At 42.6% G+C, this 25140-nt stretch overlaps 1 protein-coding gene across 2 annotated transcripts in view; it reads right to left on the bottom strand.

Annotated features, from left to right (window-relative positions):
* The window catches only part of LOC129857348 (protocadherin-15-like), a 311697-nt gene that overhangs the window by 132876 nt on the left and 153681 nt on the right, over window positions 1-25140 (bottom strand). For both annotated transcript variants that reach the window (XM_055925506.1, XM_055925513.1), the window contains one exon: window positions 1506-1634. In XM_055925506.1, coding sequence (XP_055781481.1) covers window positions 1506-1634 — 129 coding nt within the window. The remainder of the gene's footprint in view (window positions 1-1505; window positions 1635-25140) is intronic.

The raw sequence follows: 25140 nt of genomic DNA, 5'->3' as shown, positions 1-25140 counted from the left end.
TAGGTTAACTGCCTTGTTCAGGAGCAGAACAACATATTTGTACCTTATTAGCTCGGGATTCAATCTAGCAACCTTACGGTTACTGGCACAACGCTCTAACCATTGGGCTACCTGCCACCCTGCTGTTATGATGCTAGGTGTCAAGTAAAGTTGGTGTCTCAGGTCTGAGTCAGTCCCTGTTTACAACAGAAGGATAACAACCAGCAGAACTGTGGAACTCAAGGGTCAGACTTAAATAGCCCATGGAGAAGAAACACCTTTATTTTTGTTTAAAATTCACCAATGCATTTGTTTTGTATGCTATTGATACATGTATTACTTCCCCTATTCATTTCTGAGTCATATGTAGTCTATGTTAGTAACTTAGGAAAATAAATAATAGAGATGTGGGAACTTTAAAGTCAGAGATCAGTCTTGGTGTTCCAGGGTAGGTGGATGTTAAGACAGATTAGAATTGTGTTGCATCATGCTGACACACAAAGTAACTCTCACCTTGAGGAGCTTCCGTTCCCATAGAAATTAGCCTTATCTCTCTTCTAGCACTTTGAAAAGGAATCATTATTTTCTGTAAATTGTCATTCACTGATCTGCTATGGCACAGTGTGGGTGAACATACAATTTAGTGGGAGTTTGACCTACCTATCATATCCCTCTGGAGAACTGTAATCATTCCACATATTTAATTAATTAATGCAAATATCATGGAAGTTTGTATTTCTTTTTTAAACATGGTCTTGATGCAACATGGTCATGCCTAGGAAAACTGTATATTTGTTTTTTCTTTCTCAGCATTTGTTGTTGCTGTTTTTTTTTTAATACACTTACCCCATGTTGCAAACAAAGTTAAAAGTGAAACAATCAGGGTAAGTATCAGGGTGCAGCCCAAACCAAAGTAATGATATCACTGGGGAAAGGTAATAATTTTGATCCCAACTCAGCAAAGAATTGTATTCCAGTCCTCCCGGGTGGCGCAGTGGTCTAGGGCACTGCATCGCAGTGCTAGCTGCGCCACCAGAGTCTCTGGGTTCGCGCCCAGGCTGGGCTGGGTTCGCGCCCAGGCTCTGTCGCAGCCGGCCGCAACCGGGAGGTCCGTGGGGCGACGCACAATTGGCATAGCATCGTCCGGGTTAGGGAGGGTTTGGCCGGTAGGGATATCCTTGTCTCAGTATGTAAAATGTAATAAAATGTATGCACTCTACTGTAAGTCGCTCTGGATAAGAGCGTCTGCTAAATGACTAAAATGTAAATGTAATTAGAGCCTGTTGGAGTTATCGCCACATGCATTGCTGTGGACACCTGTGGAACTTTGGGAGTCGCTGGGTTAGAGAAAGGGTAAAGAAGGCCTGCTTAGTAAAGCTGTGCCAGGTAGAAAGAAGGGAAATGCTAGGAAATGGCAGGTGAAAATGAGGTTGTTTTTCTTCATATTCACGTTCAAGGTATTTAGGTGAATTTCAAAAAACATACTACCATATTGTGTGCATCTTTAGCACATCAGATGTGCTTACCGTGACTTGACCCACAAACATGTTTGCCTCCTCCTCCTGGACAGTGAGGTTTCTGGGTAGGTTCAGATCAAACTGAGGGTTGTTATCGTTGACATCAGTTACCACTATGTTCACTGTGGTGGTGGAGGTCTGGAAACAAAAACAGAGAGAAACAATAAGTTGTGTGTGTGTGTGCACAAGCAAACAAACATACGTGACTCGTTTCAGGAAACGAGACATAGGTCACGCAACACTTCTTCACAGGGGCTCCAATTGAATGTAAACCTTTTTTAAATCATAATGCGTTTTTTGGCAGAAATGTCTTCTGGAATGTGAACTTTCATGTGCCTTAATAGCAAACTTGTATGCCATCTGTAAATACTAATAAAATTGTTAATTAAGAGCCAAGTTGGTTTAGCTATGGAAAAAACGAGAAACCTTCCCGCAAGCCAGGATTGTCTGAGATGAGTGGCCTGGACATGCCAAGAGATGAGTTCGGATTGGTCTGCCATGTACAGTAGCACACTTCTGTCCATAACATGAGCTGGTCAGTATGTGTAGGTAATCCTTAATAACACAGCTTTTTTGAAAGATATCACATAGCTGAAAAATTCCTTCTTGTTATCTACTTTGATTTCAGAGCATTCTCATCTGAGTGTGACAGAGCGCAGAATAACTGACGAATTTACGAACACTCAACACCCATTGAATATGGCGGGTGTCAGTAAACGTTGGCAAAAAAGTATAATGAAATAGTTGCCAGCAGCAGAGTTGCAGTCACCAACACTCTGGATAACATAAAAACAGCCTAACTAGCTCTGCTAGGGTGAGTAAAATGGTCAAAGTGAGCTGTTCTGTCATTTGTGTCTGGAAGTATCTAGCAAGGTAGTCAACGTTAGCCAGTTAGCTTGGGTGCTTGACTGTAGTTGTTGGGTCTGAACGCTCGGATCAACCCTACTACTCGGCCAGAGCGTCCAGTGTGCGCTCTGAACGCTCCGAGAGCGTACAGCGCTCTGATTGACTGCAGACAACTGCAGATAAAATTTATGAACACATCCGTAGTATAAACCAGCATTTAGTCTTGAAATCTTTGGTTATTTAGTACATAACCTCACATGTGAATCCTTAAAGAGATGGGTGGGGCTAAAGCTTAAGAGAGTGTGAACGATGCTGAATGGGTGTAGACAAAGAGGAGCTCTACATTAGATACCAAAAAATTCAAGGCCCATTTTCTCAAAAGTGAGGTTACAAGTTTATCAACTTTCAAAGCAGAATTACTTTCCCATTGTTCCTCAACTGTAGTGTATGATATACTAGTTTCTAGCTCTGAGTCTCTACTTTTATCCAATGTAAAAAACACCATTGCTATATAAGACGGAATCGAGCCGGTCGGTCTCAGACTGTACTGTATGAGTGTTTGTATTTGCAGAGTATTGAAGAGCTATGAGGGAAATCAAAACTAAATTAATTTACCTTCTGTACGATGATACAATGTAAATAATTGAATGATAATTTGCCAAACTAAAGCAAAAGCTGCAAAGAATCTAAACTATTTTCAGAAAGTTTTGGAAATCAATCTCCAAAGCAGACTTATATAACAGCATCTGTGATGACTAGGCAAAGACAAATATACTCTACTAATGAATACATAAGGCTATCCGAAGAAACTATGTAATGAAGTCAATACAGAGACACTAAATCAAACAGTTACTGAAGCTAATTCAAACAGACTTCATTTACACGGAGAATGCAGAGAATACAATATGGTCGCTAACAACTAAGGCTGTTAGCACATCTAAAGTGCATCTACAGTACAACAACTGGACCCAAGTATCTGGGTACTTCGTCCTACCACATGCACCCTTCGCTCCTCCAGGTCCATCTCCCTTCAACAGCCCCACAGCACACTAAAAACTATGGGTGATAGTGCTTTCAGTTGTGCGTCTCCTTGGCTGTGGAATGCACTTCCAGTCACAATCAGGGCTGCAGAATCTCTAGCCTCGTTAAGGCACAGCTAAAGACTGAGCTGTTCAGAAAAGCTTTCAAGGACCTATGTTCATTCTGTTCTCCTGTCCATCGAATCTGAGAACACCTATATATAGCTTTGATTGTTGTCTGATTACAATGGTCTGTTTTTTATTATTTTTATAAAAATATATTTTAAAAAATTATTCCGTGCCTTGGGTTTGAGAAAAGCGCTTTACAAATTAAATGAATTATTATTCATTATCTTTGTGGATATACAGTACACAAAGCAAATTTGGGTTTGTAATTTTAACACGTTCTTACAACTTATATTGTTTGATATTGAGATAGAAACGTCTGCATTAGACCTTTAAATTAACTCTTAATTAGAGCTGATGCTATTACACTTTCTCAGTGTTAGGGAATTAAGACCCGTTGTGTTACAATGACTCATTTGTGGGTGTTGTTTTAAGACTGTAGTAGGGTGTACAGCCTTATTTGCATATTTATTTCCCAGGGTGCCTTTCGAGTAAATTTTTTGAGGTACCAGCCATGACTGTGTTTGCTAATGACAGAGACATGATTGTTGCATTTTATGGCTGTCATTGCTGTAACCTTAACCAAGTGAATGTCTAAGTGAATATTGCATTATTATGGCATTACCAGCAAAATCCTTGTAAATGGGCATTTGTCAAAAGCAGTGGGAGTACACTGTGGCATCTGTCAGGGGTGCCTGTTATCTCTTCTTCTGTTTGTGGTCTACATTGAACCACTGGCACAGGTCTTGCAAAAGTACCAACGGATCAGTGGAGTGGGTATCCGGGGAGTGGGGGGATGACCGCCAAGTGTGTATTTTACATGGATGACGTCAACATTTAATGCCCTAACCTTTTATCTGTCAACAGAATCCTGGACATGACTGACTGGTACTGACGAGCCTCTGGGGCGAGACTGAAAAGAAATGAGACAGAGGCCCACTTTTTTGGACCGTGGGCAGACCCAGACTTGACCAGACTACCGCTGGCAGTTGAAACGACTGACATAAGGGTACTGGGGGTAAAGTTTGACCGGGAGAGAGGAGGGTGCAGCATCTGGAGTGGGATCCTGGGGACAGTAAGACAGAGACTGGGTTTTTGGGGACTTCGACAGCTGACTTTTGAGGGCAAGGTTTTAATCATTAAAGCTTTGATTTTACCTGTGCTTTTATTAATCAGTTCTGTTTTTATCCCCCCACGAACAACTATTTTAGCTCCACTCGTGTGTTGCTGTAGCAGAATGCTTAGGGTCATTGTACTGCTGGAAGGTGAACCTCCGTCCTAGTCTCAAATCTCTGGAAGACTGAAATAGGTTTGCCTCAAGAATTTTCCTATATTTAGCTCCATCCATCATTCCTTAAATTCTGACCAGTTTCCCAGTCCCTGTCGATGAAAAACATCCCCACAGCATGATGCTGCCACCACCATGCTTCACTGTGGGGATGTGGTTCTCAGGGTGATGAGAGGTGTTGGGTTTGCGCCAGACGTAGTGTTTTCCTTTATAGCCAAAAAGCTAAATTTTAGTCTCATCTGACCAGAGTACCTTCTTCCATATGTTTGGGGAGTCTCCCACATGCCTTTATGGAAACACCAAACGTGTTTGCTTATTTCTTTCTTTGAGCAACGGCTTTTCTTCTGGACACTCTTCCGTAAAACCCAGCTCTGTGGAGTGTACGGCTTAGTGGTCCTATGGACAGATACTCCAATCTCCGCTGTAGAGCTTTGCAGCTCCTTCAGGGTTGTCTTTGTTGCCTCTCTGATTAATGCCCTCCTTGCCTTGTCCGTGAGTTTTTAATGCCCTCCTTGCCTTGTCCCTTGGCAGATTTGTTGTGGTGCCATATTCTTTTCATTTCTTTATAATGGATTCCATGGTGCTCCGTGGGATGTTCAAAGTTTCGGATATTTTTTTGTAACCCAACCCTGATCTGTACTTCTCCACATCTTTGTCCCTGACCTGTTTGGTCTTCATGGTGCCGCTTGCTTGGTGGTGCCCCTTGTTTAGGGGTGTTGAAGACTCTGGGGCCTTTCAGAACAGCTGTATATATACTGAGATCATGTGACACTTAGATTGCACACAGGTGGACTTAATTTAACTAATTATGTGACTTTTGAAGGTAATTGGTTGCACCAGATCTTATTCAGGGCCTCCATAGCAAAGGGGGTGAATACATATGCACGCACCACTTTTCTGTTCTAATTTTTTTTTGAATTTTATTTATTTAATTTCACTTTACCAATTTGAACTATTTTGTGTATGTCCATTACGTGACATCCAAATAAAAATCTATTTAAATTACAGGTTGTAATGCAACAAAATAGGAAAAACGCCAAGGGGGATGAATACTTTTGCAAGGCACTGTAGGCATATGAAGTCTGAAATGCCTCATAAAGCATTTCAGAGGTGGAGGAGAGGAGGGAATAATATCACCTTCATCTCTCCGTCGTCTACAGGGAACAGCTTTCACATTGTTTTCTCTCTTTTTTCCCCTTTGAAACCCATAATCACCTCTTTCCTCAGATGATCTAATACAGCTACAGCACCCCCCTGTACAATATCACGTCATCTCTTTCTGAGAGGTCGAATCTTTCCAACCTCATCACATCATCTCTCTTTCTGAGAGTTTGAGCTTTCAGAAAAAAAGAGAATAGATTAGAAAATAATAGCTACATCCAATGTAAGGCCTCCTCTCTTCCTTCACATTTCATGACAGAGCAGACTAACCCTTCTAAGATGGACTTCACATACCCAAGCTCCTGAAGGCTAATGAGGTGTGGGTCTTGCATGGGCGGGCGCTATTAAAGGCCATAATCTCCCTGCTACAGCATCGTATGTCTGGATGTGGCCATCAGTTTGATGCTGATTAATGAGCTCCAATTATTTATTTATCAGAGGAAATAGTTGTCTGTGATCTCCCCTTTCTGTAACCCAAGTCCCTAAGACATGGCCAGGGTGCCAACTCTACAGCCTTTGAAGTGAAAACACGGTTGGAGCCCAAGTATTTGTGGCCGTGGTGAGGTCTGATGATTTGCATTGGCTGGCACAGTCACCTTATATGAGGGTTAAGGACAAATCAAATCAAAAGTGTATTGGTCACATACACATGATTAGCAGATGTTATTGCGGGTGTAGCAAAATGCTTGTGCTTCTATCTCTGACAGTTCAGTAATATCTAACAAGTAATATCTATCAAATGACACAACATATACCCAATACACACAAATCTAAGTAGGAATGAATTAAGACTATATACATATGGATGAGCAATGTCAGAGCAGAACGGACTAAGATACAGTAGAATGGTATAGAAAAACAGTATATACATATGAGATGAGTGATGCAAGATATGCAAGCATTATTAAGTGACTAAGATACCATAGAATAGTATAGAATACAGTATATACTTATGAGATGACTAATGTCAGATATGTAAACATTATTAAACTGACTAGTGTTCCATTCCTTAAAGTGGCATTGATTCCTCGTCTATGCCTATAGACAGCAGCCTCTAATGTGCTAGTGATGGCGGTTTAACCTGTTGATGATAGGGGGCGCTATTTACACTTTGGGGGAAAATCCTTCACAATTTAAACGGCCTCATACTCAATTCTTGCTCGTACAATATGCATATTATTATTACTATTGGATAGAAAACACTCTCTAGTTTCTAAAACCGTTTGAATTATTTCTCTGAGTGAAACAGAACTCCTTCTGCAGCACTTTTCCTGTCAGGGAGTGAGATTTCATAAATCCAAGTCCCTCTTCTGAGATCAGTTTATAAGTCCCCATGCAAGCTATGACGGTACATGCACTGCATACGTCTTCCTCTAGATGTCAGTAAGCGGTGAGACTTTGAATGGAGTCGATTGCGCAATCTGGGAACTTGAATTAGACGTGGAACCGGAAGTACCGTTCTTTTCAGCAGTGCGCTTTGCGCATGAAGACATCAGAATGGCGTCCTGCAAACGCTTTCGTTATAGTATTTCTATATCTCCAGTCATGTTTCTATTCGTTATAGGTGTTAAAGACATCATAAGGTAGTTAATTTAAACTGACTTATAGCAGTTTATAGCAGTTTATTGCGATTTCTGGGATTTCTTTGCCATGCGCTTCACGAGTTGGACACCACTCCAGTTGGCGGCTAACGTTTAGCGGCTAATTCGACCGGACAAGAGGACATCTTTCAACCCAAAGACGATTGTTTTGAAGAAATGACACTTTGCCCAAGATTCTGATGGAAGGTCAGCTAATAGTAAGCAGTCTTTATGCTGATAATTCATTGTTCTGTTGAAAAATGTCAAATGCATGAAACGCCATTTCCTGCAGGGTAGCCTAGCGTTTTCGCAGCCTGTATTGCGCAGTAAGGTTAATTTAAAAAATGTAATTCGGCGATTGCATTAAGAACTAATTTGTCTTTCAATTGCTGTCCAACCTTTATTTTTTAGTCAAGTTTTGGAATAGTTTTCGATAAGAATAGGTGTCTTTCCAAGATGGCGCCGGACATATTGCTTGACATTATGGACACTGTTTTCATTGTCTAAGTACGATTTGTGCCGCTAAATATGCACATTTTCGAACAAACTCTATATGCGTTGTGTAATATGATGTTATAGGACTGTCATCTGAAGAATTCTGAGAAGGTTAGTGAAAAAATTATTATCTTTTGGTGGTTTATACGTAATGGCCATTTTTGGCTTGAATCAATGCTATTGTGAGCTATTGTGATGTTTGCTATTGTGCTAAGCTAATATAACGTTATATTGTGTTTTCGCTGTAAAACACTTAGAACATCTGAAATATTGTCTGGATTCACAAGATCTGTGTCTTTCAATTGCTGTACGCTGTGAAATGTTTTATGATGAGTAATTAGGTAATACACGTTGGTCTCTATAATTGCTCTGGCTGCTTCGGTGCTATTTTTGACGGTAGCTCTGATGGTAGCTGCAATGTAAAACTGATTTATACCTCAAATATGCACATTTTTCAAACAAAACATAGATTTATTGTGTAACATGTTATAAGACTGTCATCTGATTTTAAGTTGTTTCTTGGTTAGTTTGGTTGGTTCTTGGTTAGGTTGGTTGGCTTTGTGCATGCTACCTGTGCTGTGAAAAATGTCTGTCCTTCTTTGTATTTGGTGGTGAGCTAACATAAATATACGTGCTGTTTTCGCTGTAAAACATTTTAAAAAATCGGACATGTTGACTGGATTCACAAGATGTGTATCTTTCATTTGCCGCATTGGACTTGTTAACAGTCTGATGGCCTTGAGATAGAAGCTGTTTTTCAATCTCTCGGTCCCAGCTTTGATGCACCTGTACTGACCTCGCCTTCTGGATGATGGTGGGGTGAACAGGAAATGGCTCAGGTGGCTGATGTCCTTGATTATCTTTTTGGCCTTCCTGTGACATTGGGTACTGTAGGTGTCCTGGAGGGTGGGTAGTTTGCCCCCGGTAATGCGTGAGGAAGACTGCACCACCCTCTGGAGAGCCTTGTGGTTGCGGTGCAGTTGCCGTACCAGGCAGGGATATAGCCCGACAGGATACTTTCCATTGGGTATCTGTAAAAAATGGTGAGGGTTTTAGGTGACAAGCCAAATTTCTTTCGCCTCCTGAGGTTGAAGAGGCTCTGTTTCGCCCTTCTTCACCGCACTGTCTTTGTGGGTGGTCCATTTCAGTTTGTTAGTGATGTGTATGCCAAGGAACTTGAAGCTTTCCACCTTCTCCACTGAGGTCCCGTCAATGTAGATAGGGGAGTGCACCTTCTGCTGTTTCCTGAAGTCCACGATCATCTCCTTTGTTTTGTTGACGTTGAGTGAGAGGTTGTTTTCCAGGCACCACACTCCCAGAGCCCTCACCTCCTCCCTGTAGGCTGTCTCGTCATCGTTGGTAATCAAGCCTACTACTGTTGTGTCATCTGCAAATTTGATGATTGAGTAGGAGGCGTGCTTGGCCACTTAGTCATGAGTGAACAGGGAGTACAGGAGGGGGCTGAGCACGCACCCTTGTGGGACCCCAGTGTTGAGGATCAGCGGAGGGAAGGTGATGTTTCCTACCTTCACCACCTGGTGGCGGCCCGTCAGGAAGTCCAGGACCCAGTTGTACAGGGTGGGGTTCAGACCCAGGGCCTTGAGCTTAATGATGAGTTTGGAGGGTACTATGTTGTTGAACGCTGAGCTATAGCCAATAATCAGCATTCTTACATAGGTATTTCTCGTGTCCAGATGGGATTGGGCAGTGTGCAGAGTGATGGCGTTTGGATCGTCTATGGATCTATTGGGGCGGTAAGCAAATTGAAGTGGGTCTAGGGTGGCAGGTAAGGTAGAGGTGATATGATCCTTGAATAGTCTCTCAAAGCACTTCATTATGACAGAGGTAAATACTATGGGGCGATAGTCATTAAGTTCAGTTACCTTTGCCTTCTTGGGTACAAGAACAATGGTGGCCTTCTTGAAGCATGTGGGGACAGCATACTGGGATAGGGAGAGATTGAATATGCCTGTAAACACACCAGCCAGCTGGTCTGCGCATGCTCTGAGGACACGGCTAGGGATGCCATCTGGACCGGCAGCCCTGTGAGGGTTAACACGTTTAAATGTTTTACTCAATTCGGCCACGGAGAAGGAAAGCCCACGGCCTTGGTAGCTTCGGTGGCACTGTGGTATCCTCAAAGCGTGCAAAGAATGTGTTTAGCCTGTGCAGAAGCAAGACGTCGGTCTCGGTGACATGGCTGGTTTTCCTTTTGTAGTCCGTGATTATCTGTATTCCCTGCCACATACGTCTTGTGTCTGAGCCATTGAATTTCGACTCCACGTTGTCTCTATACTGACATTTAGATTGTTTGATTGCGGATTGAATAACTACACTGTTTATATTCTGCCTTTTCACTAGTCACCTTGCCATTGTTCAATGCGGTGGTTTGCGCTTTCAGTTTCAAGGGAATGCTACCATCTATCCATGGTTTCTGGTTCGGGTAGGTTTTATTTAGTCACAGTAGGTACTCCATCTCTTATACACTTCCTTATGAACTCAGTCGCCATATCCGTGTATGCGTCTAGATTATTTTCGCATTCTACCAGGAACATATCCCAATCCACGTGATCAAAACAATCCTGAAGTGTGGATTCCGATTGGTCAGACCAGTGTTGAATAGTATGAAGCACAGGTAGTTCCTGTTTGAGTTTATGCCTATAGGACGGGAGGAGCAAGATGGAATCGTGGCCAGTTTTGCTGAAACGAAGGGAGGGGGAGGGCCTTGTAAGCATCCCGGAAGTTAGAATAGTAATGGTCGAGAGTCTTAGTAGCGCGAGTAGGACAGTCAACATGTTGATATAATTTCGGCAGCCTAGTCCTCAGATTTACTTTGCTAACTTCTTGTCAATAGGGGAGCTGTTAGCACTATGTTATTATGACGTTACCAAATTAAACTGCCTCGTACTCAATTCTTACTCGTACAATATGCATATTATTATTACTATTGGATAGAAAACACTCTCTAGTTTCTAAAACCGTTTGAATTATATCTGTGAGTGAAACAGAACTGGACTTAGAGCAATTTCCCTATGTGGATGTGAGAATGCCAAATTTTCCAACCTGCTCTCAGACCTGTGTATAACTCTACCTGTCTTCTATTGGTTGAGATGCACTGCATACGCCTTCCCCTGGTTGTAAGCGAATAGGGAGACTGAAATTGAGTCTCTACGTAGATCCCAAAGGTTATAAATCCCTTGGCCAAGACGTGTATCGTTCTTTTCCCCTTCGCTCTGACGCACTGAGGACCTTGGCACATTCTACTGGAAGCATCGGTTATAGATCTTAGACATTTCCGGCTGTGTTTTAATTCGATATAGGCTTTAAAGACATCATAATCTTGTTATTTTGAACCAAATTATATCAGTTTATGGCAGAATATTGCGATTTTCGGGTATTTATTTTCGTGGCGTTGTAGGAAGTTGGGTATCTCTGGCCCACATTGCTAATGTTTACTGCTAATTGCAACGTTGAAGACGACATTCTACAACCTAGCAACGATTGTTTTGGACAAAGGACACCTTTCCCAAGATTCTGATGAGAGTTCATCAAAAAGTAAGAACTATTTATGCTGATAATTCGTTGTTCTGTTGAAAAAAGTCAAATGCATAAGCCGCCATAACTTGCAGTGCAGCCTTGCTTAACTTCTTATGGCTGCAAGGCTAAGTGTTGAGTAGCCAGTGAAATCGTACCCATTTCAAACGGCCTCCTACTCAAATCTTGCTAGTACAATATGAATATTATTATTCTTTTTGGATAGAAAACACTTTCTAGTTTCTAAAACAGTTGGAAGTATTTCTCTGAGTGAAACAGAAGTCCTTCTGCAGCACTTTTCCTGACCAGGAAGTGAAATGTCAGAAATTGATGCTCTTTTCAACTTGATGCCTATACATGGTCTTGACACTTAGGAGTCTGCTGACACTATATACGCCTTCCTATTGGTGTAAAGAGGATGTCAGAGAAGAAATTTTTGTGCTCATCTTGTTCTGTGGTGGAAAAAAACCTATTTCTTTGACGTGACCGTCCACTTCCGGTACTCTGAAGGAAGTGGGATTGACTTCTGTTTTGCCTTCGTAACGAACGGCTAACGTCTCCGGCTCGAATTTTTTTTTGATACATGTGACCATATCATCGTAATGTATGTTTTTTCAATATAGTTTAATCAGATTATTGAAACTTTATTCGAGAGTTTTGCCGTGTTCCGTCCTCTGACTGTGTTTACGTTGGAGAAATTTATGCCACTCGGCTGGTGCCAATGCTAATTGAAGAGGGAAATTTGCCATTCTGAATCGAAACAACGACTCATCTGGACAGAGGACACCTTCTTCAACATTCTGATGAAAGATGAGCAAAAGTAAGACCCATTTTATGATGTTATTTCATATATCTGTCGTGCATGTGAACTGGCCGTGGGCGCCCAATTGTGTCTGTCTATTGTAGCTACGCTAATATAGCGATACATTTTGTTTTCGCTGTAAAACATTTAATAAATCGGAAATATTGTTTGGAATCACAAGATGCCTGTCTTTCAATTGCTGCAGACTATGTATTTTTCAGAAATGTTTTATGATGAGTAATTAGCTATTTGACGTTGGTGCCTGTAAATATTATGACTGCTTTCGGTGCAATTTCGGATTGTAGCTGAAATGTAAACTATGGTTTATACATGAAATATGCAAATTTTCGAACAAAACATATGCTATACAATAAATATGTTATCAGACTGTCATCTGATGAATTTGTTTCTTGGTTAGTGGCTATTTATATTTTTATTTGGTCGAATTTGTGATAGCTACTGATGGAGTAAAAAAATGGAAGTGGTGTCTTTTGCTAACGTGGTTAGCTAATAGATTTACATAATGTGTCTTCCCTGTAAAACATTTTAAAAATCAGAAATGATGGCTTGATTCACAAGATGTGTATCTTTCATTTGGTGTCTTGGACTTGTGATTTCATGAACATTTTATTTTATGATATCCCTGTGGCTTTAGGCTAGGCTATGCTAGTCAGCTTTTTTGATGGGGGTGAGAATTCTCTTGGGAGACAATCTGGTCGGCATCTACTTGTGAGGTATTCTAGGTCGGGTAAACAAAAGTACTTGAGTTCCTGTATGTTCCTAGAATTACGCCATTAGTCGTTAATCGTGAAAGACAGACCCCCCCCCCCCCCCCCCCCACACCCTCCTGCTTGCTGGAGAGATATTTATTCCTGTCTGTGCAATGTACTATGAATTCTGCTGGCTTTACTGACTCCGACAAAGTATCCCGAGAGAGCCATGTTTCCGTGAAACAAAGTATGTTTGAGGCCCCGATTCCTCTCTGGAAAGAAATCCTTGCTCTAAGCTTATAAACTTTGTTTTCTTCTTTGGGATAGGGAGCAGTATTTGGAAGTTTGGATGAGTGAGGTGCCCAAAGTAAACTGCCTGTTACTCCGGCCCAGAAGCTAGGATATGAATATATTTGGTAGAATTGGATGGAAAACACTCTAAAGTTTCCAAAACTGTTAAAATAATGTCTGTGAGTATAACATAACTGATATGGCAGGAGAAAACCCAAGGAGAATCCATCCGGATTTTTTTTTTTTTTTGTGCTCACCACTCATTCAAATGGCTGTCGATGGGAATATCAAGAGAATACCTCCCAGAATGCAGTAGGGCTTTAGAAAGAGTTTCAGGTTTGTTTTTTGAAAAATGAGCTACAATTTCAAATTTTTCTAGGTGGCTCCCATTTTGGCTGTAGTATTGTGTCGGTGAGAGCACGCACTTCGTTATTTATCTCTGGTAATGAACATACTATTCTCCTTCTTAAATTGTATAGTTTATTTACATATTAGGGTAACTGATGATTGATTAGAAACGTTGTTGACTTGTTTGGACGAAGTTTATTGATAACTTTTGGGATTCATTTGTATGCATTATGAGGGAAACCGGTGGATTACTGAGTCAAGCGTACCAACTAAACTGACTTTTTTGGGATATAAAGAATGACTTTATTGAACAAAATGACCATTTGTTATGTAGCTGGGACTCTTGTGATTGCAAACAGAGGAAGATCTTCAAAGGTAAGTGATTTATTTTATCTCTATTTCTGACTTTCGTGACGCCTATGCTTGTATGGAAAATGTTTGTAATGCTTTTGTATGAGGGGCGCTGTCCTCAGATAATCACATGGTGTGCTTTCGCTGTAAAGCCTTTTTGAAATCTGACAAAGCGGCTGGATTAACAAGAAGACAGGCTTGTAAACAATGTAAGACACTTGTATTTTCATGAATGTTTAATATTACACATTTTGTATTTTGAATTTCGCACTCTGAAATTTCACCGGATGTTGTCGAAGTGGAGCGCTAGCAGAACGCCTGTCTCAAAGATTATCCAAAGACTGAACATTAGCGAGTAATATACTTAGAAGCAGTGGGTGGTGTCCGCGCCTCATAAGTCGAACCAACAGGCCGCCTCGAGTGCCTCTCCTCCGCCGACGATGTTTTTGGGTCAGCCTCTGGAATAAGTTCAATTGCTCTGGGGAGAGTAAAACAAAGGATCTGCTCCAGAGAAGTCGTATTCCTGTTCGTAATGCTGGTAGTTCTGGTGAGTTACCGCCGCTCTAATATCCAATAGTTCTTCCCGGCTGTATGTAATGACATAAAACATTTTCTGAGCTAATATTGTAAAAAAGAGTACATTAAAAAAACTAAAGAAATCAACATTTTCTAAGAGCTAGTCACGATGCTGCCATGTCCGTCAGCGGTATCTACCAACAGTAGTTAGTGTCTATGGGTGATGTTAGCTGCAGGGTGCAGGGTGTTAATTTGAGGTTCATTAGATTTCTGAAAATGAATGAAAAGCTGTTCATTAATTGGACATTGACCATTATTTTAACAGGGGACCTTTTCAATTTATGAACAATTACCATTACTTTCCTACCATCTGCTTGATACACTATATATACAAAAGTATGTGGACACCCCTTCAAATGAGTGGATTAGGCACACAAACCTAAAATCACTATGCGCAATGCCAAGCGTCGGCTGGAGTGGTGTAAAGCTTGCCATTATTGTAATCTGGAGCAGTGGAAATGTGTTCTCTGGAGTGATGAATCATGCTTCACCACCTGGCAGTCCGACGGACGAATCTGGATTTGGCATAGTGGCAAATTAGTGGCAAGATGTGGCAAATTAGTGGCAAGATTATTGAAATTATTCAATTACACGCAGGATACAACATGTTTGTGAGCAACCCGGTTTTGAGACTGTCTAGCAACGTGCATGTGTGTGTGTGTGTGTGTGTGTAGTAGACAATTGAAAAGGCCATTAGTATAGAAATGGTGGTTGCATGTAAAAGCCATCATTTGTGCGTTTTCTATGATGTATGAAGACAGAGGGAGAAGGTGAGGCTGTAAAATGGACAGAGAGAAGGTCAAAGTGGGAGTGGCAGACAAATAAATAAATAAATAAACAAATAGAGAGAGAGAGAGAGAGAGAGAGAGAGAGAGAGAGAGAGAGAGAGAGAGAGAGAGAGAGAGAGAGAGAGAGAGAGAGAGAGAGAGAGATGCCCTGACCTCTCAGAATAAGGTGGCCCTCTGTGTCCTAATGTTGAATGAAGTATTGTAGGGACCCTGAACTCCAATCCTCACCCTCTCCAGGGGCCCATAACCGCATCGAGGTGTGCGGTTGTCTCTGCGTGTGTATCAGTGGTGTAAAGTACTTACATAAAAATACTTTAAAGTACTACTATTTGGGGGTATCTGTACTTTACTCTTTATATTTTTGGCAACTTTTACTCCACTACATATTTTTCCCTGACACCCAAAAGTACTCGTTACATTTTGACAGGAAAATTATCCAATTCACAAACTAATCAAGAGAACATCCCTGGTCATCCCTACTGCATCTGATCTGGCAGACTCACGAAACACAAATTCTTTATTTGTAAATTATGTCTGAGTGTTGGAGTATGCCCCTGGTTATCCGTCAAAAAGAAAGAAAACAAAATTGTGCCGCCTGGTTTGCTTAATATAAGGAATTTGAAATGATTTTTACTTTTGATACTTAAGTATTCTTAAAAACAAATACTTTAGACTTTTTCTCAAGTATTTTTTTACTGGGTGACTTTTACTCAAGTCATTTTCTATTAAGGTATCTTTACTTTTACTCAAGCATGACAATTTAGTACTTTTCCCACCACTGGTGTGCATGTACAGGTGTGGACTTGCAAACATGTGAGCTTGTGTGTGTCTATTATGATGGAGTCCCCATGGGAGCAGGACAATTACTGGCTGCCCCTGCAACCCATCAGGTGTAATAAAGTGAAATACAGTTGAGGAGGAGATTATAGTGTTCGATATATATAGAGTGGGAGAGATTGTGTGCAATTGACTAGTGAGAGGGTAGACAAAGAGGGTGCATCAGGAAAGAATGACAGAGCGAGAGAGAGAGAAAGAGAGAGATAGAGAGAGAGATGTGATTTGAGGTGCCCAAGGGTTCTGTAATTATAACAGAACTTGTGTAACCATGGGAACCTGACAGGGAGAGAGCAGGCCCTCCCCTCGTTATTCCCCTACATACACTACACGAGAGAAACACAAGAAGAGGTCTAATAGAGTGATATATAGTTGAGGCGGAGATGATGGGTTTAGATATGTAGAGTGGGAGAGATTGACAAGTGAGATAGAGAGAGGGTAGACAAAGAGAGCGCATCAGGAAAGAATGACAGGGAAAGAGAGAGAGAATGAGAGAGAGATGTGATGTGAGGTGCCAAAAGGGTTCTGTAATTATAACAGAACTTGTGTAACCATGGGAACCTGACAGGGTGAGAGCTGGACCCCCCTCGTGATTCCCCTACATACACTACATGACAAAAATTATATGGACACCTGCTCGCCGAACATCTCATTCCAAAATCATGGGCATTAATATGGAGTTGGTCCCACCTTTGCTGCTCTAACAGCCTCCACTCTCCTGGGAAGGTTTTCCACTAGACGTTGGAAAATTGCTGCGGGGACTTGCCTCCATTCAGCCACGAGCATTAGTGAGGTCGATCACTGATGTTGGCCGATCAGGCCTGGCTCTTAAGTCGGCGTTCCAATTCATCCCAAATGTGTTCGATGGGGTTGAGGTCAGGTCAGTCAAGTTCTTCCACAAAAATCTTGACAAACCATTTCTGTATGGATCTTGCTTTGTGTACGGGGGCATTGTCATGGTGAAACAGGAAAGGGCTTTCCCCAAACTGTTGCCACAAAGTTGGAAGCACAGAATCATCTAGAATGTAATTGTATGCTGTAGCGTTAAGATGTCCCTTTACTGGAACTAAGGGGCCAAGCCCAAACCATGAAAAACAGCCCCAGACCATTATTCCTCCTCCACCAAACTTTACAGTTGTCACTATGCATCAGGTAGCGTTCTCATGGCATCCGCCAAATGCAGATTTGTCCGTCGGACTGCCAGATGGTGAAGCGTGATTCATCCCTCCAGACAACGCATTTCCACTGCTCCAAAGTCCAGATTTTAGGTATGTGTGCGGCTGCTCGGCCATGGAAACCCATTTCATTAAGCTCCTGACGAACAGTTCTTGCACTCACGTTGCTTCCAGAAGCAGTTTGGACCTCGGTCGTGAGTGTTGCAACCGAGAACAGACAATTTTTACACACTACGTATTTCAACACTCGGAGCTTGTGTCCCCTTCTGTGAGCTTGTGTGGCCAACCACTTCGAAAGCTAAGCCGTTGTTGCTCCTAGATGTTTCTACTTCACAATAAAAGCAGCAACATTTGACCGGGGCAGCTCTAGCAGGGAAGAAATTTGACGAACTGGTTTGTTGGAAAGGTGGCATCCTATGACGTTGCCACATTGAAAGTCACTGAGCTCTTCAGTAAGGCCATTATACTGCCAATGTATGTCTATGGAGATTACATGGCTGGTTGTATGCTTGATTTTATACACCTGTCAGCAACGGTGTAGCTGAAATAGCCAAATCTACTAATTTGAAGTCGTGTTCCCACACTTTTGTACATATATCTGCGGTGAAAGTTGGTAGAGCTAGAGCGGTGTTTGTCAGACCATGAGACATCCCGAAAATCAGTCTTCTCACAAAAACGTCAGACTTCAAAAGGGTCACTCAACCGAGACTGCTATTCTCTGTGTCACAGAGCCTCTCCACACTGCAAAAGCTGACTCTCTATGCCCTGTTCTCTTCCTCCTAGATCTATCTGCTGCCTTTGACAACCTGAACCATCAGATCCTCCTCTCCACCCTCTCAGGGTTGGGCGTCTCAGGCTATGCACACTCTTGGATTGCATCCTACCAGGCAGGCCGCTCCTACCAGGTGACGTGGAGAGGATCTGTGTCTGCACCACGTACTCTCACTACTGGTGTGCCCCAGGGCTCGATTCTAGGCCCTCTCTTCTTCTCTTTATACACTAAGTCACTCGGCTCCGTCATATCCCCGCATAATCTCTCCTATCATGTCTATGCGGATGACACTCAACGACTTTCTCCTTCCCCCTTTCTGACACCCAGGTGGCAACACGCATCTCTGAGTGCATGACAGATATCTCGACTTGGACGTCGGCCCACCACCTCAAACTCAACGAGACAGAACTGAACCTGGACAACACCCTGTCGTTCTCTGCAAATATCAAAGCAGTGACCCGCTCCTGCACATTTATGCTCTACAACATCCGTGGAGTATGACCCTACCTCACACAGGAAGTGGCGCAGATCCTAATCCAGGCACTTTTCCTCTCCAGTCTGGATTACTGCAACTCGCTGTTGGCTGGCTCCCCGCTTGTTACATCAAACCCTTGCAATTTATCCAGAATGCTAGAGCCAGCCTGGTTTTCAACCTTCCCAAGTTGTCTCATGTCACCTGCTTCGCCGCACATTCCACTGGCTTCAAGTCGAAGCTCGCATCCACTACAAGAACATGGTACTTATCTACGGAACAGCAAGAGGAACTGCCCCTCGCTACCTTCAGGCTATGCTCAAATCCTTCACCACAACCCGAGCACTCCGTTCTGCCTCCGCAGTTCTCTTGGCCCTCCCACCCCTACGGGAGGGCAGCTCCCGCTCAGCCCAGTCCAAGCTCTTCTCTGTCCTGGCACACCAATGGTGGAACCAGCTTCCCCCTGAAGCTAGGACAGCAGAGTCCCTGCCCATCTTCCGAAAACATCTGAACCCTACTACTTCAAACAGTATTTTAAATAATCCTCCTCCTCACCTGGACTCATCCCCCCCCCCGGACGTCCTCCACCCGTCGGGCCGCCAACTGTGTCTGACCTACTAGGGCCGATAGCTACAAACTGGTAGTGATTAATGAGATAGGACCTGAACCAGTCCAGGACAGTGTCTGACAAGTCCAGGTGCTTCTCCATGTGGTCTAGTAGGATGGCGTGGCTGACCCTGTTGAATGCTGCACTGAGGTCCAGAAGTATGAGGATGCTGGCAGCCCCAGAGTCAGCATTCATAAGGAGGTAATTGGTGGACCTTACCAGGGTAGTCTCTGTGCTGTGTCTAGCTCTGAAATCCGACTGGATGGCTCAAGTAGGTTGCGAGTGGTCAGATGGTTTTGGAGTTGGCTAGAAACTGTGCATTCGACGAGCTTACTCAGGGCATGTTGAAAATAAGCCTGTACTTCTGGAGGTTGTCAGGGTCAGATCAAGGCTTTTTAAGTACTGGTGGGGCATATCCAGTGATGAGGGACTTTCTGTGAAGAAGGCTCCAGAGCAGGAAAGCAGGTCTTGACAAGGGAGGTGGGGATAGGGTCAAGTGAGCAAGTGGTGGGCCTCATCAGCTGCAGTGACAGTGATGAATGTGGAAAACCTTGACTCAGTGAGCTTAGGACTGGGTAGGTCAAATACGGAGGCTGGAGAGGACATGATAGTGTTGTGGATGTTTTCAATTTTGCTTTGGAAGAAGCACGGTTTTGATTGCAACGTTCTGGGGAGGCTGAGGTAGCAGAATTGTTCACGGGTTGGAGGAGCTTGTTCATAGTAGAGAACAGCACCCAGGAGTTACCACTGCCGTTGCTGTTCAGTTGGGAGTAATAGGATGTTTGAGCTACATTTAAGGCCTGTATTCTTGCTGATGTTGCTCATACATCTGCGTATGTACAGTTAGCCCAGTTATATTATACCGTTGAAGCCTTTGTAAACACATTCTTAAAGGGGAGATAATTAAAATCACCAGGCAAATTTGGCCAATTGAGGTTAGCTCTGATTCAATAAAGGAAGGCTCAATCCCAATAGCCCCCCTTAGCCTTCCCCCTCGTTTCCGAATGTCCTTCATTGGGGGGGGGTGTCTTTCGAAAATGGAGCAACTAGTGGTAGGGATAGCAAAAAAAAACCTATGGAACAGGACATCACTACATCACTCGCGAGCAGCAGAAGCAGTCAAAGGATAACTTACCACGTAATTCATTGACGATGAGCCTTGTGTTTTTCACAATGCCAGTTAAGTCTCATAAGAGCTTTGCACACCTGTATTGTGCAATATTGGCCCATTATTATAAAAGAATATATTAATTATCTGTCAAGGTGTTGGGGATCATGGCTAGACAGCAATGTACAAGTCTTGCAACATATATTTTAAGCAAATTTAAGTCAACACTAACTTACTACACAGGATTTGGCTTTATGTTATTTTACTGCAGAAAGGTGAATTCCTCTCTCAGTGTATCAGACTACAGCAGTTTGTCCTCTAGGATTTTGCCTGTGCTTAGCTAAATCCCGTTTCTTTTTATCCTGAGAAACTCCCCAGTCTTTGCCGATGTCAAGCATACCCATACCATGATGGAGCCACCACCATGCTTGAAAATAGCGATGAAGTTATTCAGTGATGTGTTGTGTTGGATTTAGTCCAAAAAGTATATTCCTTTGCAGTATTACTTGAGTGCCTTGTTGCATACATATGCATGTTTTGGAATATTTTAATTTGGCCTACTGTCATTCTTCCTTTCACTCTGTCATTTAGGTCATTATTGTTGAGTCACTACAATGTTGTTGATCCATCCTCAGTTTTCTCCCATCACAGCCATTGAACTCTTTAGCTATTATAAAACCACCAATGGTCTCATGGTGACATCCCTGAGAAGTTTCCTTCCTGTCCTGCAGCTCAGTTCAGAAAGACGACTGCATATTTGATGTGTCTGAGTGGTTTAATACATCATCCACAACATAATTATTAATTAGAGGGGCAACAACATAATTATTAATTTATGGTGAAAATGAACTTCCCCAAACTTGAAACTCACGTACAGCTTATGTATACTTGTTAGGGTCCGACGGGAGCCTGGATGACAGGTCAGTTTGGAGGAATGTGCCTATTCCAGGACTGGGGAACGGGCAGAGTCCGGGACAAACATCCGGTTAGCCTTATGGACTATGCTCTCTATACCCCAGATGACTGCATCCGCTAGACAGGAGGTAGGGAGGATGGTCTCGGGGTCAGACAGAGTAGCAGCAGGGCAATACAACAGTGAGAGTGCGTACGGCTTCATGTTCTTGGACCCCGGGCGGTAGGAGAGAGTGAAATTGAACCGGGTGAACTACACGGCCCAACAAGCCTGCCTAGAGTTGAGGCACTTGGCGGTGCGGAGATATTCCAGGTTCTTATGGTCAGTCCACACTAAGAATGGGTGTTCTGCCCCTTCCAACGCCGTCTTGACGGTGAGGAGTTCTCGATTTCCCACATCTCAGCAGGGGTAAGACGATGGGAGAGGATTGCGCAGGGGTGGAGATTTTGGTCCTGGGAAGAACGCTGGGACAGGACGGCACCCACTCCGACATCTGAGGTATCGAACTCCACCACAAACTAATGGAACGGGTCCAAATGGACTAAGATGGGGGCTGTAGTGAATCGACATTTAAGGTTCGAGAACGCCTGGTCAGCTGCTGGCGACCCCGTGAAGGAAACCTTGGGAGAGGTAAGTGCTGAGAGGGGGGAAGCCAGGATACTGTAACCTGCCCCTCTGGTTGGAGTCCCGCAAATTTCCCCCCCGCATTATCGGCCCTTTCCCCATCTCCAAGAACATTATCCCCTCTACTGTTTGTCTTCTGTTGCCCCGTACCCTCCGTATTCATCCCTTTTAATGTGTCTAGGACTAAACGTATGTCTCACAGTCCTTTGTCTAAAGTTTGCCTTGATGACACCTTTGCACACTCTTGGCATTCTCTCAACCAGCTTCACCTGAAATGCTTTTCCAAAAGTCTTGAAGGTGTTCCCACATATGCTGAGCACTTTTTGGCTGCTTTTACTTTACTCTGCAGTCCAACTCATCCCAAACAATCTCAATTGGGTTGAGGTCGGGTGATTGTGGAGGCCAGGTGATCTGATGCAGCACTCCATCACTCTCATTATTTGTCAAATTGCCCTTACACAGCCTGGAGGTGTGTTGAGTCATTGTTCTGTTGAAAAACAAAATGATAGTCCCAGTAAGTGCAAACCAGATGGGATGGTGTATCGCTGCAGAATGCTGTGGTAGCCATGCTGGATATGGGTGCCTTGAATTCTAAATAAATCACAGACAGTGTCACCAGCAAATCATCCCCACACCATCACACCTCCGCCTCCATGCATCACACATGCGGAGATCATCTATTCAACTACTCTGCGTCTCACAAAGACATGGCGGTTGGAACCAAAAATCTCAAATTTGGACTCATCAGACCAAAGGACAGATTTCCACAGATTTCTAATGTCCATTATTCGTGTTTCTTGACCCAAGAACATCTCTTATTATTATTGGTGTCATATATTAGTAGTGGCTTCTTTGTAGCAAATTAACCTTAAAGGTCTGATTCACGCAGTCTCCACTGAACAGTTGATGTTGAGATGTGTCTGTTACTTGAAGTCTGTGAAGCATCTATTTGAGCTGCACTTTCTGAGGCTCTGCAGCAGAGGTAACTCTGGGTCTTCCTGTCCTGTGGCGGTCCGCATGAGAGACAGTTTCAACATAGCGCTTGATGGTTTTTGTGACTGCACTTTCAAAGTTCCTGACATTTTACGGATTGACTGACCTTCATGTCTTAAAGCAAAGATGGACATATCATTTCTCTTTGCTTATTTGAGCTATTTTGGCCATAATATGGACTTTGTCTTTTACCAAATAGGGCTATCTACTGTATACCCTCCTTACCTTGTCACAACACAACTGATTGGCTCAAACGCATAAATTCCACATTAACTTTCAACAAGGTATACCTGTTAATTGAAATGCATTCCATGTGATTACCTCATGAAGCTGGTGGAGAGAATACCAAGAGTGTGCAAAGCTGTTATCAAGGCAATGGATGGCTACTTTGATGTCTTCACTATTATTCTACAATGTAGAAAAAAGTTAAAACAAACAAAAACCCTTGAATGAGTAGCTGTGTCCAAACTTTTGACTGGTATGCAAGTATTCACAGCACTGAGTCAATACTTTGTAGAAGCCCCTTTGGCAGCGATTACAGCGTTGAGTCTTTCTGGGTAAGTCTCTAAGAGCTTTCCACACCTGTATTTGCCCATTATTATTTTCAAAATTCTCCATTCGCTTCATTATTCTTAAAAACATTCCTCTGTTATTGCCATAGATTTTCAATTAGATTTAAGTCGGCCACTCAGGAACATTCACTGTCTTCTTGGTAAGTAACTCCAGTGTGTATTTGGCCTTGTATTTTAGGTATATGTCCTGCTGAAAGGTGAATTTGTCCTACAGTGTAGGTTGGAAAGCAGACTGATTCCTGTTTTCCTCCACGATTAGCCTGTGCTTAGCACTATTCTGTTTATTTTTACTCCCCCCCCCAAAAAACTCCATAGTCCTTGCCGATGACAAGCATACCCATAACATACCCATAACATGATGCAGCCACCCCCATGCTTGAAAATATGTTTTCCGCTTTGAGACAAGCATGGAGACACGTTTTGATAAATCAATGTCAGATTTTGGTATTCACCGAATCTTTAGATATTTGGTTACAATTATTGGGAAACGGTTAGCTATGTTGAGGTGTGCTCATCACCATATTTAGTTTAGTTTGCGCATCTAGCACTGATCAGAATTTTTTTCTAGCATGTTATGATAACAAGTGGATATTTTTTCTGTTCACTCGCGTAGTAGGCTTAGCCTACTCCCAACCAAAATCCAATGACTTGTCTGAGAGCGTAATCAATCAATTTGGTTTTCTTTAACTGCATTTCTGTCTGTATATTTGGTTAATTGATCTCTGGGCAATTAAGTGGAAGTGGTAGCTCATCTACAGTATTTGTTGACTCATCTATCATTGATCAGAAACATTTATTTTGCTAATGTATCCTAAACCAAGTGGAGGCCTAGTCTATTTTTTAAAATGTTTAAATTTGATTAAACTTTATTTAACCAGGTAAGCTAGTTTTACAACTGCGACCTTGCCAAGATAAAGCAAAGCAGTGCGACAGAAACAACAACGCAGAGTTACACATGGAATAAACAAGCATACAGTCAATAACACTATAGCAAAAAAGTATATATACAGTGTGTGTAAATGGCATGAGGAGGTAAGGCAATAAATAGGCCATAGTAGCAAAGTCATTACAATTTAGCAGATTAACACTGGAGTGATAGATGAGCAGATGATGATGAGCAGATGATGGTGTGTAAGTAGTGATACTGGTCTGCAAAAGAGCAGCAAAGTAAATAAAAACAATATGGGGATGAGGTAGGTAGATTGGATGAGCTATTTACAGATGGGCTATGTACAGCTGCAGCGATCGGTTAGCTGCTCAGATAGCTGATGTTTAAAGTTAGTGAGGGAAATGTAAGTCTCCAGCTTCAGCAATTTTTGCAATTTGTTCCAGTCCCTGGTAGCAGAGAACTGGAAGGAAAGGCGGCCAAAGGGGGTGTTGGCTTTGGGGATGACCAGTGAGATATACCTGCTGGAGCGTGTGCTACGGGTAGGTGTTGTTATTGTGACCAGTGAGCTGAGATAAGGCGGAGCTTTACCTAGCATAGACTTATAGATGATTATTTGTTATTGCTATTGACTCACACACATGCAATTGATAAAGCCTGCAGAGGTTGTGAAATATGAACTCGAGACACATGATTTTGAAAATATCGATTGCTATGGGGACAGCCAAAGTACCCTTTTAGGTTCTAGACATCACCTTTGTTTTCTAAGAGTG

The sequence above is a fragment of the Salvelinus fontinalis genome, chromosome 1, assembly GCF_029448725.1.
Source record: "Salvelinus fontinalis isolate EN_2023a chromosome 1, ASM2944872v1, whole genome shotgun sequence".
Taxonomy (NCBI): domain Eukaryota; kingdom Metazoa; phylum Chordata; class Actinopteri; order Salmoniformes; family Salmonidae; genus Salvelinus; species Salvelinus fontinalis.
Note: the sequence above shows the minus strand (reverse complement) of the source record. Positions and strands in the feature narration are given on the sequence as shown.